Here is a 19,703-nt window from a genome sequence, read left to right as displayed (position 1 = left end):
CATTGTGTAATTGCAGACTCCTGTTTTATTAAAACATTTCACGACACAATATACAAAAACACTGTACACAAAGACCCTGTACAAAACTATGTTCTTTCTAAACGTACAGATGTCAAATTATTATGACTCGCTTTAAGAATGAAAACAAACTGAACATAGTACAGTATGCCTTTAACTGCAATCCAAAGCATCCATGATCCTGATAGAGCAAAAAAAAATCAAGTTTAAAGAAACTTAGGATCCATCTTCATTCCTACAGAAGAAAAAAAGCGTTCTTTTATTGCTCTTTCCTCCGTCGATCAGCATTCCACAACTGATAAGGCGATAGTAATCTTGGTTTTGAACAATGGCTTGTAAGGTTTCATTCTCTGTTCTAGAAAATGGCACCCTGATTTCTAACCATCCAGTGGCCAAGACGGTGGTACATTCAGCTTTTTTAAAAGACCAATAACAGCTATATTGTGACATCGAGTCAAAAACTTCGAACCAACTGCTCTAAACTCAAACAAACACATGGTCAGTGTGTCCTGTCCTGTGTGTCTGGTCTCAGGACACACTTGACCAGTTTTTCAGGTCTTAAGTAATTCATTCGAATTACAATTCAGTAATGGTTTCTGTGAAAGAGGGTCAAGCCCTTAAAAAGTCCCTTCTTTATGTGTCCTTCTGTAACTGGACTGTTGAATTGCTGTGTCAAACCACCGAGGCATTGAGTAACTAAACTTAGCCAGAACGTCTTAAAGAAACGGAAATAAAGCCTATTTGCACTTCCATAACAGCTGGAGTGAGACATCTCAGTTCACTTTTTCATCTTCATATCGGCTTCAATGGCACTGCGACGCCCCCTGGTGCCTCCATCCTGGAAGAGCAGAGAAGCAGGAGGCTGTGAGAGAATGCAAACAGCCTGTCATCCACTGCCCTAACACACCAGACCATCAGTGTGAGAAACTAACTAGCTTTGACCTGAGAACAGGAAGTGTACATGTGTTACTAGAACAAGCGAATCATCTCAGAGAGACAGTGGCATCAGAACTGCGCGATACATAGTAACGAAACCGAAGAGTACAAGCTTAAAAACAACAAAAACTGATTAGATAAACATTAGGGAAAGAGCATTAAAAATGTGGTTTAGGAGTAAATTAGTTGACAGTTAAAGCTGCACATGGAAGAATTGTGTCTTAAAGTATTTCTTTGAAGATAAAAAACATTTCAAAGGTAAGTTTACGCAAAAAAAAAAAAAAGAAAAAAAGAAAATCCTCACCAAGGCTAAGGGTTAAGGCTAAAACATTTAAATTGAGAAGCATTATTTGAATTTTTACACTGTAAAATTTATTTAATCTTGGGATGCAAAGAAAAATTTTCAGCATCATTCATACAGTCTTCAGTTTCACAATCCTTCAGAAATAATTATAATAGGCTAAATAATATTGCTGTGGAATCTGTTAAGAATACTTTAATTCAGGACTCTTTTAATAGAAAGTTCAAAAGAATTTTTTTTTTTTTGAAAATCTTTTGTTAAAATTTAAAGCAACCTTGCTGAATAAAAAAGTATTTCTGAAAAAAAAAAAAAAAAACTAGAAATAAATTATCCAATTTTAATTTTTAATGGATTATTCTGCTAAACATAACAATGCTCACTACCTTTTAGCATACAAACCTGGATATCATAAAAAAAAAATGGTCCAAAATCAATCCTGGTGCAATCGATCAGCTCGAACCAAACAGAGAACTGTCACAGAACGTATGTGTGTGTTTGTGTTTGGTAAGAGGGGACTGGGAAATAACTGATCTTCAACCTGGATACTTACAAAGAGAGAGAGAAGGAAAGCAGGAGAGGCCATGGATAGGCTGTCCTGTAGAAGGACAAACAGCACAGTGAGAAAAAGAGAGTTCACTATTTAAAACCGATTCTAAAAATAGCCAGAGAGACAGACATGAACAACAGAGCAAAAGCAGGAGTTTTGGGAGCAAACGCCAGGTATACTAATCTAAAACATCAGAGACATGCGCAGAGACCAGAATGACCAGATGTTTTATGAGCCTTATCGCTTCGTATATTGTCCCGACGGACTTACATTCACTTGACCCATTAAATAGTTTTAACTTTAGTTTAATTGCTATAAATAATCATTTTATACTGACAATGCAGTGATTTGATGTAGCCTTAAATGACATGGATGGATGGGATATCTGGTGTGTTCCCTTTGAAACATGAAGATATAATAAAGAAATATATACATATGTCATGCATGTGCAAAATGACTGACAAAAGATTGTAAGTAGATAGAGATGCTCTTATTTTATTGTTCAGACAATAAAATGATTTAATCTACCTAATAATCACTTATAAAAACAAATCTACTAATGATATTAATTATTCATTAACATTTACACATTTAGCAGACTCCATCTTTTTAATCTGGCTGACCATTTACATTGCCAGTCATCTGAAAAACGTCTCACGATGACTTCAGATCAACAAAAGGTTTGCTTTCCTAGATTGTGTTTCTAGATGGTTGTGGACTAAATCAAAAACATGAAGTTTTACAGCGGGTTGGATATGGACTTGAACTCAGGTCTCCCGTATATAAACATGTTGGAGGATGGAAAGTTTTCCATCATGGTCATCTGGTCACCCTAGAAAGCTTCTCTGCATGTAGACACACGGCTGAGAAAGAAAAGGAGGATGGAATCAAGATGGAAAAAGGAGGATCCTATGAATGTAGATACTGAAGGGAGGATTTGAGGAGTTGATGAGTAATAGAGATGCGTATATGTGTTAGCCGGATGAAGATTAAGGTGTTCATGTATGTGTGAGTGTGTTGGAACCGTTTCCATGACAAGCGCAGCACTCCTACACAAACTCAAATAGATGGTGATGAAATGAGCGTCCAGTCATCTGAATGATCTCAGTCACACAGCAAAGAACTCAGTGTGAAAGCATCACTGAGACTGAAACCATGCAAACAAAATAAAAATACTCTTGACTTTGGTCTGGTGTGTGTTAAAAAAATAAATGAAAATGGCACACAGATTCGACAAAATAAGACACCAAGAGCCTGTTTAACCCAACACTTACACCACATACACGGATACACTGTTTACATGAATCACATTTCTATCCTGTCTATAATATGGTGATATACACTACTGTTCAAATGTTTGGGGTCAGCCAAAGTTAAGACGTTTATAATGCTGATAAATATTTCTAATTGAAATAAATGCTGTTTGACCTTTCCGTTCATCAAATAATACTGAAGAAAATCCAGAAACATTGTGCAAATGTTTTCTTGAGCAGCAAATCATATTAGAATGGTTTCTGAAGGACCATGTGACACTGAAGACTAATGATGCTGAAAATTCAGCTTTGCATCAAAGAATAAATACATTTTACAATACGTTAAAATATTTTTCTAGCATTTTTGATTAAATAAATGCAGCCATGGTGATCATAAGAAATGTTTTTAAACGTAAAAAAAAAAAAACACATACTGACCCTAAACTTTTGAACGGTATTTTGCATGCATGCATGTAATGTATGTATGTACACATTTATTTATTTATATGAATAGACATCCACACACACAAAGAAAGCAGACAGACAGATATATAGATAAACAGATATTCCGTCCACATTTCTGAAAATGTTAGATTATTTTGCGTATAACCACACTTGTGATACGATCATTTACAGAACAACTAGGCCTCAAATATGGTGCCATGTGGAAACCTGGAAGAGAAACTCTTGAGGGTTAGACTCCCTGTGTTTGTGCATGGGTTAGTACAGAAGTCACCTCACCTGCAGTGCCCTTGATTCTCACCTGCGAGTTCATGTTTGTGTGTGTACAGCACTGACCTTCTCATTAGTGTCTTGTTTGGAGTTGTTCCTTTTCCTTCTGGCTGGTGGTTCTGGCTCTAAATGAGGGTCTTTGTGTGCAGGACTCAGGGTCTACATACGAGACTGTGTGTTAGTGCAAGTAACGCTAACCTTACTGTCAGGGACTTCAGCAGTTCACTTGTGTGTGTGTGTGTGTGTGTAAGGGACATAACGTCTTTAATTTGGGTCCTATCAAGAAGGGGTTTCATCTATGAGCAGCATGTGGAAACCAAATTGCTTCTGGATCATTCTTACAAAAACATGTCCAGCCCCATTTCTGAAAAAGTACAGTGCATTCAGACAGAATCAATAACTCACAAATCTTGTGTGCTGTAGCTTTAAAAGTTTTATATATATATATATATATTTTTTTTTTTGTATATATTCTTTTATTTTAAAAAGTTGTATTTTTTTTCACATCCATCCACACTCCATAGTCCATAAAGATGCCTTTTTGAAAAGCATTTTATTGCACATGCATGCAATATTTCAGTTTTTATTTTTTTCGTTTTGATAAATATGCAGGCATTAGAAGTCTGTTTTTAACTTTGTCATTATTGTATGGATTGCTGTGAAATTATGTGCATTTTAGCATAAGGTTGCCACATAATAATTAAGGGGTCTGAGTACTTTCTAAATGCACTGTATTTCATATTTGCCATAAAGAAACCGAACCATTTTCATGTCAATTTAAAGTGGTTCTTATTTCATGCTTCTCATTTTGGGTTGAAATATGAACAAGTTTTTGACAGGTTTTGTGAGATTCACTATATACAAGGTTTGCATTTCTGAGTTTGTAAAGAAAGTATTTGGACAGTGACACTTTTTCCTGCATTTCAGCATTTTTGGATTTTAAATAAAACTTAGCTCAGGGACTGAGTGCTGAAACGACTCTGAGCGCAGCCATCCCATTAAGAGCTAGAAAATCTATTTGTGCAGATTACCTGTGAGCATTACAACAACGTCATGTGCAGCTCGTGGTCGCAAATCCATTTTGTGTGTATTGACAACCATTAAGTCTGCAGGCTAAAGACATTACGAGTTATATTTCCTGATGATGCATCAGTTTGTGCTTTCCCATTCAATCTCAGATGGACTGAAATCAGGTCAATATGCAGGTGCTGGCTGTTTGGTGCCATTGCCAGCCGATAGTTTGAGGCAAATGGTTTTAAAATTATGTTTTTAGGACACTTTTGAATTAATGCTGCTTCAGCAGAGACAGAATTAAGAGCCAATCCCACAGCGTTTTCCTCACAGATAAAGCTCCATGCTTTGGTGCACAGGAAGATGTTTTTCACTTTCCTTTCTATGGCTCAGAGCTTGCTCTTTCTAAACCGTTACACGGTCCACAGCACTTCACTTCAGATGTCTACAGACTCTTTGATGTACTCTGATGTCCCGTCCTTGAGACATTTGAAGCTTCCAGCCTGCTCTCTGAAAAACATCTCAGCCTATATCCTGGATTTGGATCAAGTATCTTGATTTGTTCTAGAGCTGCTATTTTTCTTCATAACTGCACATGCATTTCAGTCAACAATCCAGTGTTGTTACTGCTAACTAAAACTGAAATTTTTATATTTAAATATTTTTTTATTTTTGTAAATGTTTTATATTATATAAAAAAATAATATTAAAATATATTATTTGAAAAAATTAAAAAAGTTTTAAAACTACTATAAATTACAAAAGCACATACAATTACTAAAATGAAAAATATAAATGAAATAATCAATAAAATATAAATGATTATAGCTGTATATAATGCATGTCTTAAATCTCCTTTAATGTGTTCCTGGTTCTTTAAGCTCTCTTTTGTCTCACTGAATGATCTGCTCTATTACATCAATATAATTTTGTCTATTAAATGTCACTGTCCAAATAATTAGCAGTGAAAGCATTGCGATTATGTCTCCTTATAGTGCTCACTGTGTGTGTGTGTGTGTGTGTGTGTGAGACGATATTCCTCCAACCTTCTCCACAGCATCTTGTTTCCACTTGTGCTTTGTGTGTGTGCGTGACTATGCATGTGTGTCCCTAACCTTCTCATTGGGGTCTTGTTTGCGGTTGGCCTCCCTTCCGCGCAGGCTCTTGGTGCTGATGCCTGATTCTGATGTTTGCATGATCAGCTGAGTGGCCAAGAACTGCTGGATCTGTTCCAGAACGTCCCTCTGCATCTCCAGGGCCATGTGGTAGACATCGTGATCCGAGCTGTTATACATCACCGCGTTCTGGAACATCAGCATGATGTCACGCTGGAACTCTGCCGTCGTGCGGATCTGCCCAGACTCAATGTTCTTCTTGATGGCTGATAGGTCCATCGGTCTGAGGAGGTGGAGATTTCAGAGATTACATCTTGGATGTTCTGATGGTGAATACATTTTCAGGTGAACTATTCCCTTAATAACATGCTAACAAATAAACATTAAGATGAATAAATGCTTACTAATGTTTAGTGCCCTATGAAATTAATTAAATTTTTTCCAAATTCTCAAATTGTAGTTATTTTTTTTTCCTTTTTTTTCTATTGAATTAAATATCAGTAGTTATAGTAATTAAAAAGCTGGTCTGTTCCCTTGAAATCATTAAACTTTCACTATTTAACGACAATATATTAAACCAAAATTAAATTTTTAGGGACCTATAAAATGTTTTAAGTTTTCAAATTTTTCTAGATTTAATTTTTATCATTTAAATACTTGTTAATAAACAAAAAGCATGGGAAATTGAATTCATGAAACTAACAATTTAATTATTTATTACAATTTGTATGATAATAATAATAATAATAATAATAATAATAGTAAAATAAATTAACTATGAACAGTTTAATTAATTTCAGAAATTCTGGGTTGTCTGGATTCATGATTTAATAAGGCTTTATTATTAATATTTACAGATACTTGTCCATATCTTAATTTGATTTGAATTCGGTGTAATACAGTAAATTCCATTTTCATGATTGGCTTTCATGATTATGTTCACATTTTCACAGGGCCCTAAATACTTAAAAGGATAAGAGGGTCTCATCTTGATACCTGTGTACGATGCTGTGATAACCTGGGGCGATGTCATCAGACACAGGTTGCAGAAACACACTTGCATACCTGAAACACAAAACAATAAATGACAAACACATACAACAGTGCTCATCATTCAACAGAAGCTGATGCAAGTATGAATGAGAAGCTCACCTGTGATTGGCCGCTGCACGCCACACCAGCATGATGGCTTTCTTCCAGATCTTCTGAGCCTGCAAGGCCTCTTGATCTTCACTACACATGGAGCTGAGAGAGAGAGTTGTTAAAGGCAGACAAAAGATTAAAACACTCATAATTCACGCTAACATACAAACACAGACACTCACAACTGTGATGAGGCCGGGCTGCTGGCGGTGGAGTCCGCTGTAGTGTAGCGCTGAGAGTGACTGCCGTATCCATCCTCACTCTCACTGGCAGGAGGATCCACCTCAGAGAGATACGGCCCTTCTCCGTCCCCATCGCCACACTCTTTCATCTCCATCCCTTCATCCACATCACTGCCTCCATCCTCTTCCTTCACCTCCTTCAGCATTTGAAGAAGGAATATTAAACACAGAGTTACTAATAATTTATTATTCATTTCTAATTCATAATGAAGCTAAAAGTTATTTGGAAATAAAGTATGTTAACATTATGAAATATTACTTCAATGTCAAATAACTCTTGGCTAATACCTTTGTGTCTTTTGCCGAGGCTGAGCTATCTTCGGAGTCCAGACAGGGCGTCACAGTCTCTGGCTGAACCCAGTCTTCCCCCTCACACTTCACGGCCAGAATCGGGGTTCTGTTCTCCTGCCGCTTTTCCTCCATCCCTCCTTCTCCCTCTCCTTGCCGGTCGCTCTCAATCTTAATCTTAATCTCAGAGTCCTGGCTTTGCTCTGTATCAGGGGCGGCAGGCACCACAGTGTCGCCTGTCACTCCGTCAAGCGCTTCGGTTTCTGTAGCCTCCTCTACCAGAACCTCCATTTCTCCCTGCACACCTGCAGGGTCAGGGCAGCTCTGTGGAACCGCTGGGGCAGGACTCTGCTGGACGATGGGCTCTGGTTCTGCCTTAAAGGTCTGTGACTCCCAAGGGCTGGTGAGGGAGTGGCCCCCGACCACTGGGTCCTCACAGAGAGAGAGAGCCGCCTCCACCGCGGCTGCGTCCAAAACCTCCACAGGATCATCCACCTGAGACAGAAGGATTTCAATACTTCATTTTAGATTTGGCAACAGAAAGGAAAAGCAACCAATCCCATCATCACAACGGTTCATAGTTGCTTGTATGCGTGTCTGTGTGTGTATACCTTCTCCTCAATGATTGCAATGATGTCTCCCACGGTCTCCAGGTCCAGTTCGTGTGCCATGTAGGACACCGACACCACAGTGTCCTCCTCCACCAGCTCGGCCTCTTTCCCCTCCACCTCTGCCAGCGTGGATGACCCTGCCATTACTGCTTCTGCTCCAGAACCTTCAGCAACGGCTACAGCTCCTACACACAACAAGAAACACATCTCTTAGAGTACTCTTACTATGGTTAATCTGCTTCATGAGTGCTCTGAAGAAATGATGACACTTTTTAAGTTAACTCAAAAATGAAAGTTCTGTCATTGTTTACTCACACTTACCAATGATCCAAACCGGTATACGTTTCTTTCTTCTGCTGAACACTAAAGAAGATATTTTGAAGAATGTTGGTAACCAAACAGTTCACGGTAAGCCACTGACTTCCACAGTATTGAAAAAAAAAGATACTATGGAGGTGAATGTCTACCATTAATTGTTTGACTGTAGCCACTGATTTGCATATTATGGAAAAAGAAAATAGTATGGAAGTCAATGGCTACCATTAACAGTTTGATTACCAACATTCTTCAGAATATCTTCTTTTGAATTCAATAGAAAAAAATAACTCCTACAGCAAAAACTGGAGGGAGTAAGTGATGACAGAACTTTAAATTTGTGGTGAACCCTTTAAAGGCTGAATTTGGCCTTTTAGGTCAGTGCCATTTCTTTGAAAGAAATTATTACTTTTATTCAGCCAAGATGCATTATAATGACCAAAAGTGACAAATAAATTGAAAATGCAACAAAAGATTTCGATTTCAAATGATTGCGGTTTTATTTTTTATTTATCAAAGCATAATGGAAAAAAAGAAAAAATAATATATAACTTTAATATGAACAGTGACAATAAGAAATGTTTCTTGAGCAGCAAATCAGAGAGAATGATTTATTAGAATGATGATATTAGAATGATTTCTGAAGGATCATGTTGACACTGAAGACTGGAGTAATGATGCTGAAAATTCAACTTTCATCACAGGAATAAATTATATTTTTAACAGTATTACTTTTTATTCCTGTATTTTGATTAAATAAATGCAGCATTGTTAATCATAAGATACTTTCATTAAATAAATAAAAAATCTTTCTGATCACAAACTGTTATTTGTAATAACGGTTATTCTAAAATATAATCCAAGAAGTAGCGGAGTCAGTGCAGTCTGAGTGATTTGTGACTGGATGAAGATTATGGGATGAACTGCACATCACATGACACAAACTGATCACATGACTGCCTGAGCAAAACAAGCTGACTTCTACAGAGAGAGCAGAAGAGAGGAAAACAAAGATCAAAGACCTGTTTTGGGCACAGAGAGGTGGTCCGGGGCGGGGGGGACCACTGTGGGGGTTTTAGTGGGATCAGCACTGACAGGTTGCTGCACTGGGGTGGCACTCTCCAACAGACGAGATAATGTAGGAACATCTGACACAGAGAGACACACATATATAGCGCTACAAACACACACACTTAAGCACACAGCTACTTTAACAATAATCAAACCACACAGTAATAAATGGAATACAGAGAGCAGGAAATCTAAAAGTTGAATGCAGAACGCATGGAAAAAAATGCAAAAGAATAGCCAAACCAAAGCAAAGAGCATAACTCAAAAATCAGTGTGTTCAGTGACACAGAAAATGTTTAAGGTTGAAGAGAAGACATTCAAAACACACATTTAAAACAAACAGAAAGAAGAGTGTGTGTGTTTACCGGCTGTAATGTCTTGATTAGCAGGCAGAGCAGTTGCAGCAGTGTGAAGCTCAACTCCATGAGATCCATTACTCAAACCTGTGGCCACGTCCCCTTCAACCACCTGCCCAGAACACATACCCACAACAATTTATCTCCACTTTTAATGATAGTCAAGGTTTCGTGCACCAAAACCAATCATAGGTTAGTTTCTAATCTACACTGGGTTATTATCATTAACTAAAATTAACACTATTTATAATTTTTTTTTTTAATTAAGCTGAAATAAAACCAAAATACATATTAAATGAAAAACCTTACATGCAAATTCAAAATATTGCCTAATTAATATGAGAAAAAAGAAAAGAAAAAAAAAACCAATACATTTGAGAAAAGTGCATAGGAACATTATTACAAAATTCAAATGAAAACAAAAAACAAAAACATGTTGCTGGGGTATGTTTCCAGCAATAGCCAAAAATACATTTTAAGGGTCAAAATGATTTTATGATTTTATTTTATACCAAAAATCATTAGGATATTAAGTAAAGATCACGTTCCATGAAGATATTTTGTAAATTTCTGTAATTAAACTGTAATTATATAAAAACTTAATTTCGGATTAGTAACATGCATTGCTAAGGACTTCTTTTGAACAACTTCAAAGGCGATTTTCTCAATATTTAGATTTTTTTTTTTTTACACCCTCAGATTACAGATTTCCAAATAGTTGTATCTCGGCCAAATATTGTCAGATCCTAATAAACCATACATCTATGGAAATCCTATTTATTCAGCTTTCATGTGATGTATAAATCTCAATAATTAAAAAAAAAACTGGTTTTGTGGTCCAATGTCACATATATTAATATGAAAATGTTGAAAATCTATAAGGGTACATTCATAAAACTAAAACATCTCTATACAACCTGCTTTCTGACTTATATTGGTAAACATGCGTTTTTTTTTCCCCGACAGAAACGGTTCTTGACTCGTGAACGAGTCAGTCTATTGTTCGTTATCTGGCTCGGCTCTCTGTTCATCTTCACAGCAGTTCAGTCAGTGTACTGTTTGAGTTAATGTATTACTCCGGGATATTGGTTTGTTTTAACTCAGAGGGAGTTTCAGCCACATTAAAAAAGTTAACAGCTTCAGTCATTTGTGGATTAATGCGCATTAGAGATGCGAACCGTTTAAAACAATTCAGTTCGATTTGGTGAACTGAATGATTCGTTCGCGAACCGGATATCCAGACTGATTTGATTTGAACTCTCTCTCACAACAGACGCGGAAGAGAAGACAATGCTGAATAAAGTCGTCGTTTTGGACTACTTTGATGATGTTTTTCTTACCTTTCTGGACACTGACAGTAGACCGTACACACAGCTTCAATGGAGGGACTGAGAGCTCTCGGACTAAATATAAAATATCTTAAACTGTGTTCTGAAGAGAAACGGCGGTCTTACGGGTTTGAAACAACATGAGGGTGAGTTATTAATTACATAAATTTGCTATATGGGTGAACTAACCCTTTAAGAGTATGTTGACTACCATGAAATTTGTCTGGGTTCTGGTGACTATTTATAGGACAATATAATTTAGACATGAATGTAGGGTTGAGAAAGGGAGAATGGGTCTGGGACATAACACAGGCAAAATCCTGTTTGCTGTGACATGCCACTTAAAGCCAAAGGCTTAAACTTTTAATCCTTTAAAGTATTCCCCACTCACCAGTCTAGAGCTGGCAGCGATGAGACTGCCCTTCTTCAGCAATTCAGACAGCAGCGGGGAGGGAGGTGGTGTGGCTTTCGGGGCAAGGTGCTTCTTCTGTGGAGAGTCATCTATCAGAGGGCTCAGACCTGACTCTTTAGGCCCTGGACCCGTGACCTCTGACACAGGCATGAAGACGGACAGTCCTTGAGCCTATATGGAGAAATCAAGAGTTGTACCTCTTAGGCTTTAAGTTAGAGACCTGCACTTCTGCGGAGTACCGTGGTACCCAATGCAACATGGTACCCAATGAGTGCGGCTTGGTACAACTCATGATGGATGATTGCGGGTGCGTGGGATGGTGGGAGAATAAAATGATTTGCGGGACTCCCGCAAAATATAAATATCTAAACATAAAATGGCTAATAACATACATTGTTATTTATCTGTTCTATTTATCAAAAAGAACAACTAACATTAACATTACAATTATTAGTATGCACAAGCTAGGAGTTTCCATTTATATCACGTTAGATAGAATCCACTCACAGCAATGCTGAAATTTCATGCTCACGAATCCTCCCATTTTAACACACGAAGTGTAGACATTGTGAAAGATTCATTGTGCATTTATTCATTGTGTTATGACAGAGCTTTATAAGAGTTCGATGAACTGAGATGTCAGCTTTTCGTGATAATTTAGGGAACGCTGTTTGCTGGGATCAAAATCAAACAATCACTGCAAAACCATTTCACTTGCACTCAAAATCAAACGGTGCTCTCAGACTACTCACACACACACACACACACACACACACACAAGTTAATAAAATAAACACTACAGAGCATAAATTAGACAGTACTGAGAAAAATGGATAACACAGCATCCATAAAAAAGTAGAATGTATTTGAGTAAACAGTTTTGCAATTCTGTTAAAAAGTATAGTGCACTGCAGTAACTGCAACTAAGGTGAATGTATAGGCTTACTGTATGTACTGCAAGAATGGTATTGTACTGAATAGTACTTAATGTTTGTATATATATTCAGCACTTGGATACAGAAAAAATACTGCAAGTCCAACAGCAAAGGCCAAAAAGTCAAATAAAACTCTAAATGAATAGCATGTTAAAGTGCACACAAATACTGTAAGTTGTGCAATTGTAAAATCAGGGTCAATGAGAGATTCATTCTGTCTCAGTATCATGTCTTTGTGCTCGAGTCCAGCCTGAGGACTGTGTCCACATCACAAGTAAATGTTGTCTTGTTTGCTAGTCAAATATAAAAAGTTAAAAAAATAAAAAAAACTCTGGTGTGACAGATCCAGCCTTGATAACACACTTTAGACCCTACTCTTTCTCTCCTTTTCTTCCTCATCCTTCACTTCTTACATGCACTTTGCAGATGGTTTGCATCTGTTGTTCATATCAACATTCACCTGTGCCACTTGTGCATTCTGAACTGACTCGTATTTTTCAAAGCTGGTTTGATCACATCATCAGAAACAAGTGCATTTATGCTTAGGAGATGTTACAGAACCATTTCGTGTTAATTTCTTAGATGTACTGAAAAAAATCTACAGATTACTTTTATGCGGGCTTTTGCAGGCGGGAGCGGGACAATATAACATTTCTGTGGTAGAGGGCGGGCGGGCATGGGTCAGAATCTTGCGGGAGTGGGACTGAAAAATGTAATTAAAAAGAGACAGGATTTCACCTTTGGACTGGAACAGGATTCGTCCGTCATTGGCTGCAATGTGTCTGGCTGTGAGACATCCATGCAGGCAGAACTAGCACTGGGTGGAGAACGTACTGTCACGCTGGGAACTCTCTTTGGTGTGTTTTTAGCTGCCTGGCGAACTGGAACGAAAGAAAAAAAAATTCTATAAGTTAATCATTACGCAAAATATACATTGCATCCGCAGAAATAAGCCCAAGGTTAAAAAAAACAAAAACTAATTTAGTTTCTTTTGTGGAGACATTAACTTATGAAAGTGCTGAGTGAATGTAAATCTCACCCTGATATGCTGCCTCAGTTGCCCTTTTCTTCTGCTCAGCCTCCTCTTCTTCCTGCTTCCTCTTTCTGACAAGCATAAAGACATGCACACAATGGCAGGTTGTTTACAGAATTTTTGTGTTTAAAATATGTTTGGAAGATTACAAGTAATAAAATGTTTTGTCTGCGTTCAGTTTTTACTAATCATACTGCAAAAATGACAACTTTCATCTTTAATTTAATCAACATAAAACATTTTTTATAGCTGTCAGTACTAGTTACTGATATCTAAATATATATCCAAATGCAATAACTAATAATAGTAATTAAGTCAAAACACACACACACAACATATTTATGAGGAATATAAGCCATTCATTAAAAAATACAGAATAATATGTATTTTTAGAATATTTGTTTTACATAAGATTATTTTTTTAAATACTATGAAATCCTCTCAAAATACATAGTATATGTATAAAAAAGAAATATGGTGCATTCATTTCATAAAAAATATTTACCACCATTTCTCAGAGGATTTAAACAAAGGTGAAATAATGCTTGTTAAGTGAAATCACTACAAGAGTGTTTGAAACTACATTATATTGGGAGACATGAAAGGCAAATAACATGACAGAAAAACGGTAGAGAGTTTTCTTACAGCTCTATATCTGCCCACAGCTCCTCCAGTTTAGGGTCCATATGACCTGCCTGGATCAAATCTACCTCTTTCTTCAGTTTCCTGAAGGGACAGAACACATTTATCACATATGTGTGACGGATACAGAAAGCGAGAGGGAGAAGTAGGTGGAGATGTACCTGTATTTCTCCTGCGTGTCTTTAATCAGCCTCTTGAGTTCCTCGATCCTCTCTGCTGTCAATCTGCGCACAATCACGTCCTCAATGGTCTCGACCACCTCCCCTTTCTCACCCCGTTTACGTCTGCAGGGAGTTCGAATTTCAGTGAAAATATACACCGAGATGGTTCAGGTTGCAATGTTAACGATCCTACTATAACATGCTAACTGGATAATAGCCAGAATCTAAGTCTGTGCAAAAAAAATCATAAAAAGCTTTATGCGCAAATATAAAGTGCAACTTCTATGCTGATTATTATTTTTCATTGTCTACTGAGACCAGACCATTTGAGGAGCGGAAAATGTTTCTCTTTTGTGTTTTGCAAGCACAATGGTGATATTTAATTAAGATGCTCAGCGCAAATGTTTTAAGGACAAGAGAGAGTGAATTACTTACTTTGGGGCCTCTGTGGTTTCCAGCAGCTCAGAATATTGGGAGGCACAATGCTGCAGAGGTCATGTTGGCATGTTAAAGCAAAAATCTCTAAGCAAACCACTAATACTGATAAAACAATGACAGTCACTAATTTAAATTACCTTCTGAGAGAACCAGTCTGGGGGTCGTCCAGACTCTGAGAACGGCTTGATGGCTCTGCTTACTGACACCCTGACAAAAAATATAACAGTGTGTATCATACACATTTAACAGCAACTCCTTATAAATGATTACATACACTAAAGAAAAATTGAAGTAGAAACAATTTCCACTCAGAAATTACTAGTAAACTTAAACAATTACAAAGAAACAAGTATCACACTGAATTTCATGCAAAATCTTTAAGTCGAAAAACTGAAATAGTATTTATTGTACAATATTCCAGTAATCTTTGTTTTATTTACAACTTTTTGGATGATTGATTCAAACTTTAAACTTGGAAATAAAAACTATGTTTTAGGACTTTGAAAAACAAAAGTCATGATTTGAAATATGTGAAATGAATATCTATTTATCTATCTATAGGCTACATATACATACATACATACATACATACATACATACATACATACATACATACATACATATACATATATACATATAATTTTATTTATTTATTTATTTTTGTCATTCTGCATTACATCATAATATAATTTGTAATCGAAAAAAAGGCAAGAATAGAATAATTCTACTAGAGGTTCCCATATTATGTGCATACAAATATTCTTATTTTTGTTATATTTTAATGATTTTACCTTCAAACAGTCAAACATTTTATTTTAAATAAAATATTATATATATGCATATTACACTGCACAAACTACAACTGATCGGTTAAGCAATGTCTGTTGATTACTTATTACTGAAACATAATATTAGGAATTAGTTGTATTAATTTATTAACTACTTATAATACCATTTAATTTACTTCATTACATTATTAATTGAATTACAAATGATCATAGATGTCTTATTATTGAGTTAAGTTGTAATAATCCTATTAAAACTTTACAATGAAAACATGTTTGAGAAAAAAAACTTCACAAGTTATGACAAAAATAAACATTAATTCACTAGTAAATAGTAATTGTGAAACGGTCAAATGTTAAATGTTATGTTAAATTACTATTTTCTGAAAATACAGGAGCAAAGTGTTGCACCGCTAAATCATTATTATTAAAAAATTATCCATTAAATATAATAATTATCATAGACATTTTCTTGTTAGAATATGGAAAGGAAATCATATATTATTTCTTTTAAAGTGATTTCAGTTCAAAAATATTTGAAATATACACAAAATAACTTAACTAATTACGTCCTAACCATAACAATTAACACTCAACTGCCACAATCCTGTGTAAGACTGTTTTAAATCCTTGCTTAAGGGTTTGAACAATGCCCTCATATATTAGGAAAAGCTCAAATACAGACACTGCTGCGGGATAAAGCTCTGCATTGTTGAACATGCTACAATCCTAATACAGTTGTAAGATCTTGAGGGTTAATGTTTATTCTCACCAGTTCTGATCTCCGCTTCTCATCACTGAGGAGGCCAGACAGAGCTTCTCCCGAACTGACCAGGGTTCAGTCGGACCCAGAGACAGCATCTTGTGTTCTACAATAACAAACACGTGTTTTTTGAAACTGTATTCAATGCCATTTATAACAAAATTTTGTGGGTGGCTGGATTATGTTGCGATAAAAAAAAATGCTTATCATAATGCAGTGTGACATTAGCGACTTATTTAAAACAACATCCACCATTCATACAACATAAAATAATTTATAATACAAACACAGAACGTGAAATAGCACATTTTGTTCAAGAACAGAGAGAAATGTGTGTTGACAATGTAAACATTGATCGTCTTTGTTTTCATGAAGCCAGCTAGCGCAGCAACTAAACTGCTCACAACAGCGTTACTAAGAGCATTAGCTGCTCTATTTACATGGTATAAAATGCTCTAGAATCCAATTTACAAAGTGCTTTGATTTTAGACTGTATTGTGACTCTGTTTAGGAAATAAAATAACACTTACTTCCCACCCCGGTCGACATTTTCACCTATATATGAAACAGGCCGCGCGGCTGGTTCTACTCACTTCCGCCGGCACTATTGTAGTGTAACACCCATAGGAGCGCTATGAGCTGTCGCACAAATATATTCCGACAGAGATTCCCTTCGCTGATTTCGCTCAAGAGATAGCGGGATCGATGTCCATACACTCCAATCATGACACTCGTTTAGGTAACTTAAATTAAGTAAAATACAGAAAACACATAAGATGCACTTTGAGATTATTGAGACTACTAAATAGCACAATGGTTGCAGTTCCCTTATAGACAGAGGGATGTCATGACAAACGTTTAGTTTACAGTTCCTTATAGATATTTTAATAATGAAACATAAGATCGTGTTACAATAGAAATGGGAATCTGACAAAAATCATTATGTGCATCATTAAATACACGGTGTCATAAATTTTGCATGGTAGAAAGAGTAGTACGCAGTGAAGTATGCTCTATGTGTTGGATTCACTTAAAAGAACCGACTCTTTAGAATCATTCGTTCTGCAATCGGACTTTCCTCGCGCCAGTATGATTGATCAAATTCACCAAAAAGAGCCGGCTCATACGAGTCATTCTATAACCGCAATACACTTGTTGTGTCATGGACATATAATGCATTTTAATTCTATTTGTGTTAAACTGAATTTTTCTGATTAGCTAAAAAGAGTCATGAGAATTTGGAATCGGACTACTGTGGTCGCGCTGTCGCTGTTTGTGGCGCCACTGAATTAATGCGGAGAGAAACTCCGAATATTTTACATTTAACGTTAGCCGAAGAACCCACGTGTGGTTCCAGTATTGTTTTAGAAAATGGAACCTTGACTATTTATTTATTGAATTATTTTTTTATAAACATAAATTAACGTATTGCAATTTTATGCTTGAAGATGACCAGGGGCGTCGCTAGGCCCTTTTTAGGGGGGCTTTTAGGGAAACTTATGCCCAGCCCCCCTAAAAAATTATTTGATTAATTAATTAGTGATCGCTTCAGTCCCCTTTAAAAACTCATTTGAAACGGTGGCAAGCTGCATCAAGTTCCGGCTCCTCCCCTGATCTGAGTCTGCATGGATTCAGCGCGTTTTTCAATCCACAGGGGCGCCGAGCAGAGCGAACATCAGAGAGTACAAGGTGTGTGTGTGTGTGTGTGTGTGTGTGTGTGTGTGTGTGCGTGCGTGCGTGCGTGCGTGCGTGCGTGCGTGCGTGCGTGCGTGTGTGCAGGGGCGTAGCAACCGGCGCACTTTTAGAAACAGGTGATTCTGACCCCTGCTAAATTTTTTTTTTTTTTAGGATCCAGCGTGAATATTTCCTGTAGTGTTCTCTGATTTGTTACTTAGATTTGAGTGAAGTAACATTCAGCCAATCACAGAGCGAATCATCTCCTGGGCGCGTCTGATATGAGCTTCAAATCTCTTGTTGCTCTTCTGAATTTTCGTTTGTTTCATTTGTTCACTTTGCTATTAGGCCGTCTGGGATAAAATGCACCCCAGAAAAAAGCAAAGGACGATTACATCCTTTTTTCAAACACACACTGTAAGTATGTTACAGTATGTCGCGATGACACGAATCGCGCGATAAAGTTTTCATGTTATGATTAACCTATTGAACCCGTATGGACCTCGTCACGTCGCGCCGGATTCAGTGTGTTAAATGCTCTGCTAATTGTCGCTTTGGATAAAAGCTTCTGCTAATAAAGACGTAACAATATTATTGGTTTCTGCTGTCTTTTGTTTGTCTACGTGCTGCTCGCGGAGTAAAATTATCATTTCACAATAAATCATATTTGTTTTGCAACGAATATCTTAAAATACTTTCTCAAATTTTATTCTTTTAATTCATAACTGTTACTTTATGTCCTAACTGTTCTGTAGGAAAGGCAGGCTGTGACGTCACTGGCAGAGAGAGGGGGCAGTTGCTCAACCTCTCCAGAATGTGTACAGGTGAGATTTGTATTAAAAAAAGCAGATCGACTATCTTAAAGCTGCAGTCGGTAACTTTTGACGCTCTAGCGGTTAATAAACAGAACTGCTTGCGTCTTGCGGAAGAACATCGTAGCCGGAACTACTTCTCTCTGTTTATGTCTATGAAGAATCACAAAGGTACTGGGTTACTCCGCCGCGGTATCCCCGAAGCAATCTAAAATAGTCCGAATATAAATACTTATTATAGGTGCACCCTAGTGATTCAGGACAAGCTAAAGACACGGTTTGGAAAATGGATTCGCTCGCTTATTATATAAATTTTTCTACATTTTGAACACAAAGTTACGGACCGCAGCTCTGATTGGTTGTTTTTTACCGGGAGCGATGTATTTCTGCAAATGGCAATAGGAACACTGGGAGGAGCCAGAGGAGCTTGATTTTTTTTCACAGATTATCTGTCTCATATTTTTCATAAAATGTATGTTGTATAAAATTACTGTAGATGTAATCTGTATACTCATTTAACACCTGTTTTTGTCCAACTGTTAAAAAGAAAAGTTATTGTTCAAATGTAGTGCAACTGAAATATTGTAAATATCATAAAATATCTTTATTTCATAAAAAATAAAAACATTTATAGATGGTCTCCCATTGGTCTCAAAGTCCTGCAGTATTTTTAAATTTTGAGTATGATTTAACAAAAATAGGTTCCTGTAAGCTATCATGTCATGTTCCCAAATTTGAAAAAGTAAAATGCCAATTGGTATTCTATTTAGAATTTATTATG

General features: G+C 36.7%; 1 protein-coding gene across 11 annotated transcripts; it reads right to left on the bottom strand.

Moving 5' to 3' along the window:
- Positions 1 to 2: 2 nt before the first annotated feature.
- On the bottom strand, positions 3 to 17,104 carry brd8b (bromodomain containing 8b). 11 transcript variants are annotated; one of them, XM_052615431.1, is made up of 20 exons: positions 16,967 to 17,103; positions 16,446 to 16,542; positions 15,026 to 15,095; positions 14,886 to 14,935; positions 14,451 to 14,573; positions 14,293 to 14,373; positions 13,654 to 13,718; positions 13,353 to 13,495; positions 11,659 to 11,850; positions 9,949 to 10,051; positions 9,535 to 9,660; positions 8,198 to 8,382; positions 7,587 to 8,081; positions 7,239 to 7,435; positions 7,066 to 7,158; positions 6,910 to 6,978; positions 5,914 to 6,196; positions 3,854 to 3,946; positions 1,806 to 1,850; positions 3 to 880 (listed from the first exon to the last, which is right to left on the bottom strand). In XM_052615431.1, the coding sequence occupies exons 1-20, from the start codon at positions 16,983 to 16,985 to the stop codon at positions 797 to 799; spliced, it is 2,613 nt and encodes an 870-aa protein (XP_052471391.1). In that variant the 5' UTR covers positions 16,986 to 17,103; the 3' UTR covers positions 3 to 796. The 11 variants fall into 11 exon arrangements, with proteins under 11 accessions (XP_052471391.1, XP_052471392.1, XP_052471396.1 ...); XM_052615432.1 differs by having other exon boundaries at positions 3 to 856; XM_052615436.1 differs by lacking the exon at positions 3,854 to 3,946 and having other exon boundaries at positions 16,967 to 17,104.
- Positions 17,105 to 19,703: the final 2,599 nt, after the last annotated feature.

Source organism: Carassius gibelio, chromosome A14 (genome assembly GCF_023724105.1).
Source record: "Carassius gibelio isolate Cgi1373 ecotype wild population from Czech Republic chromosome A14, carGib1.2-hapl.c, whole genome shotgun sequence".
Taxonomy (NCBI): domain Eukaryota; kingdom Metazoa; phylum Chordata; class Actinopteri; order Cypriniformes; family Cyprinidae; genus Carassius; species Carassius gibelio.
This window is presented reverse-complemented; position numbering and strand designations above follow the sequence as displayed.

What these genes read in the sequence shown, in the direction of transcription:
- brd8b (XM_052615431.1), bottom strand. An exon ending in TCGCTGCCAGCTCTAGACTG is followed by an intron (nt 10,052 to 11,658) that starts GTGAGTGGGGAA and finishes TGTTCTGGGCAG; the next exon opens with GTGGTTGAAGGGGACGTGGC. An exon ending in CTTTCCTTCTCTCTCTCTTT is followed by an intron (nt 881 to 1,805) that starts GTAAGTATCCAG and finishes ATTCTCTCACAG; the next exon opens with CCTCCTGCTTCTCTGCTCTT.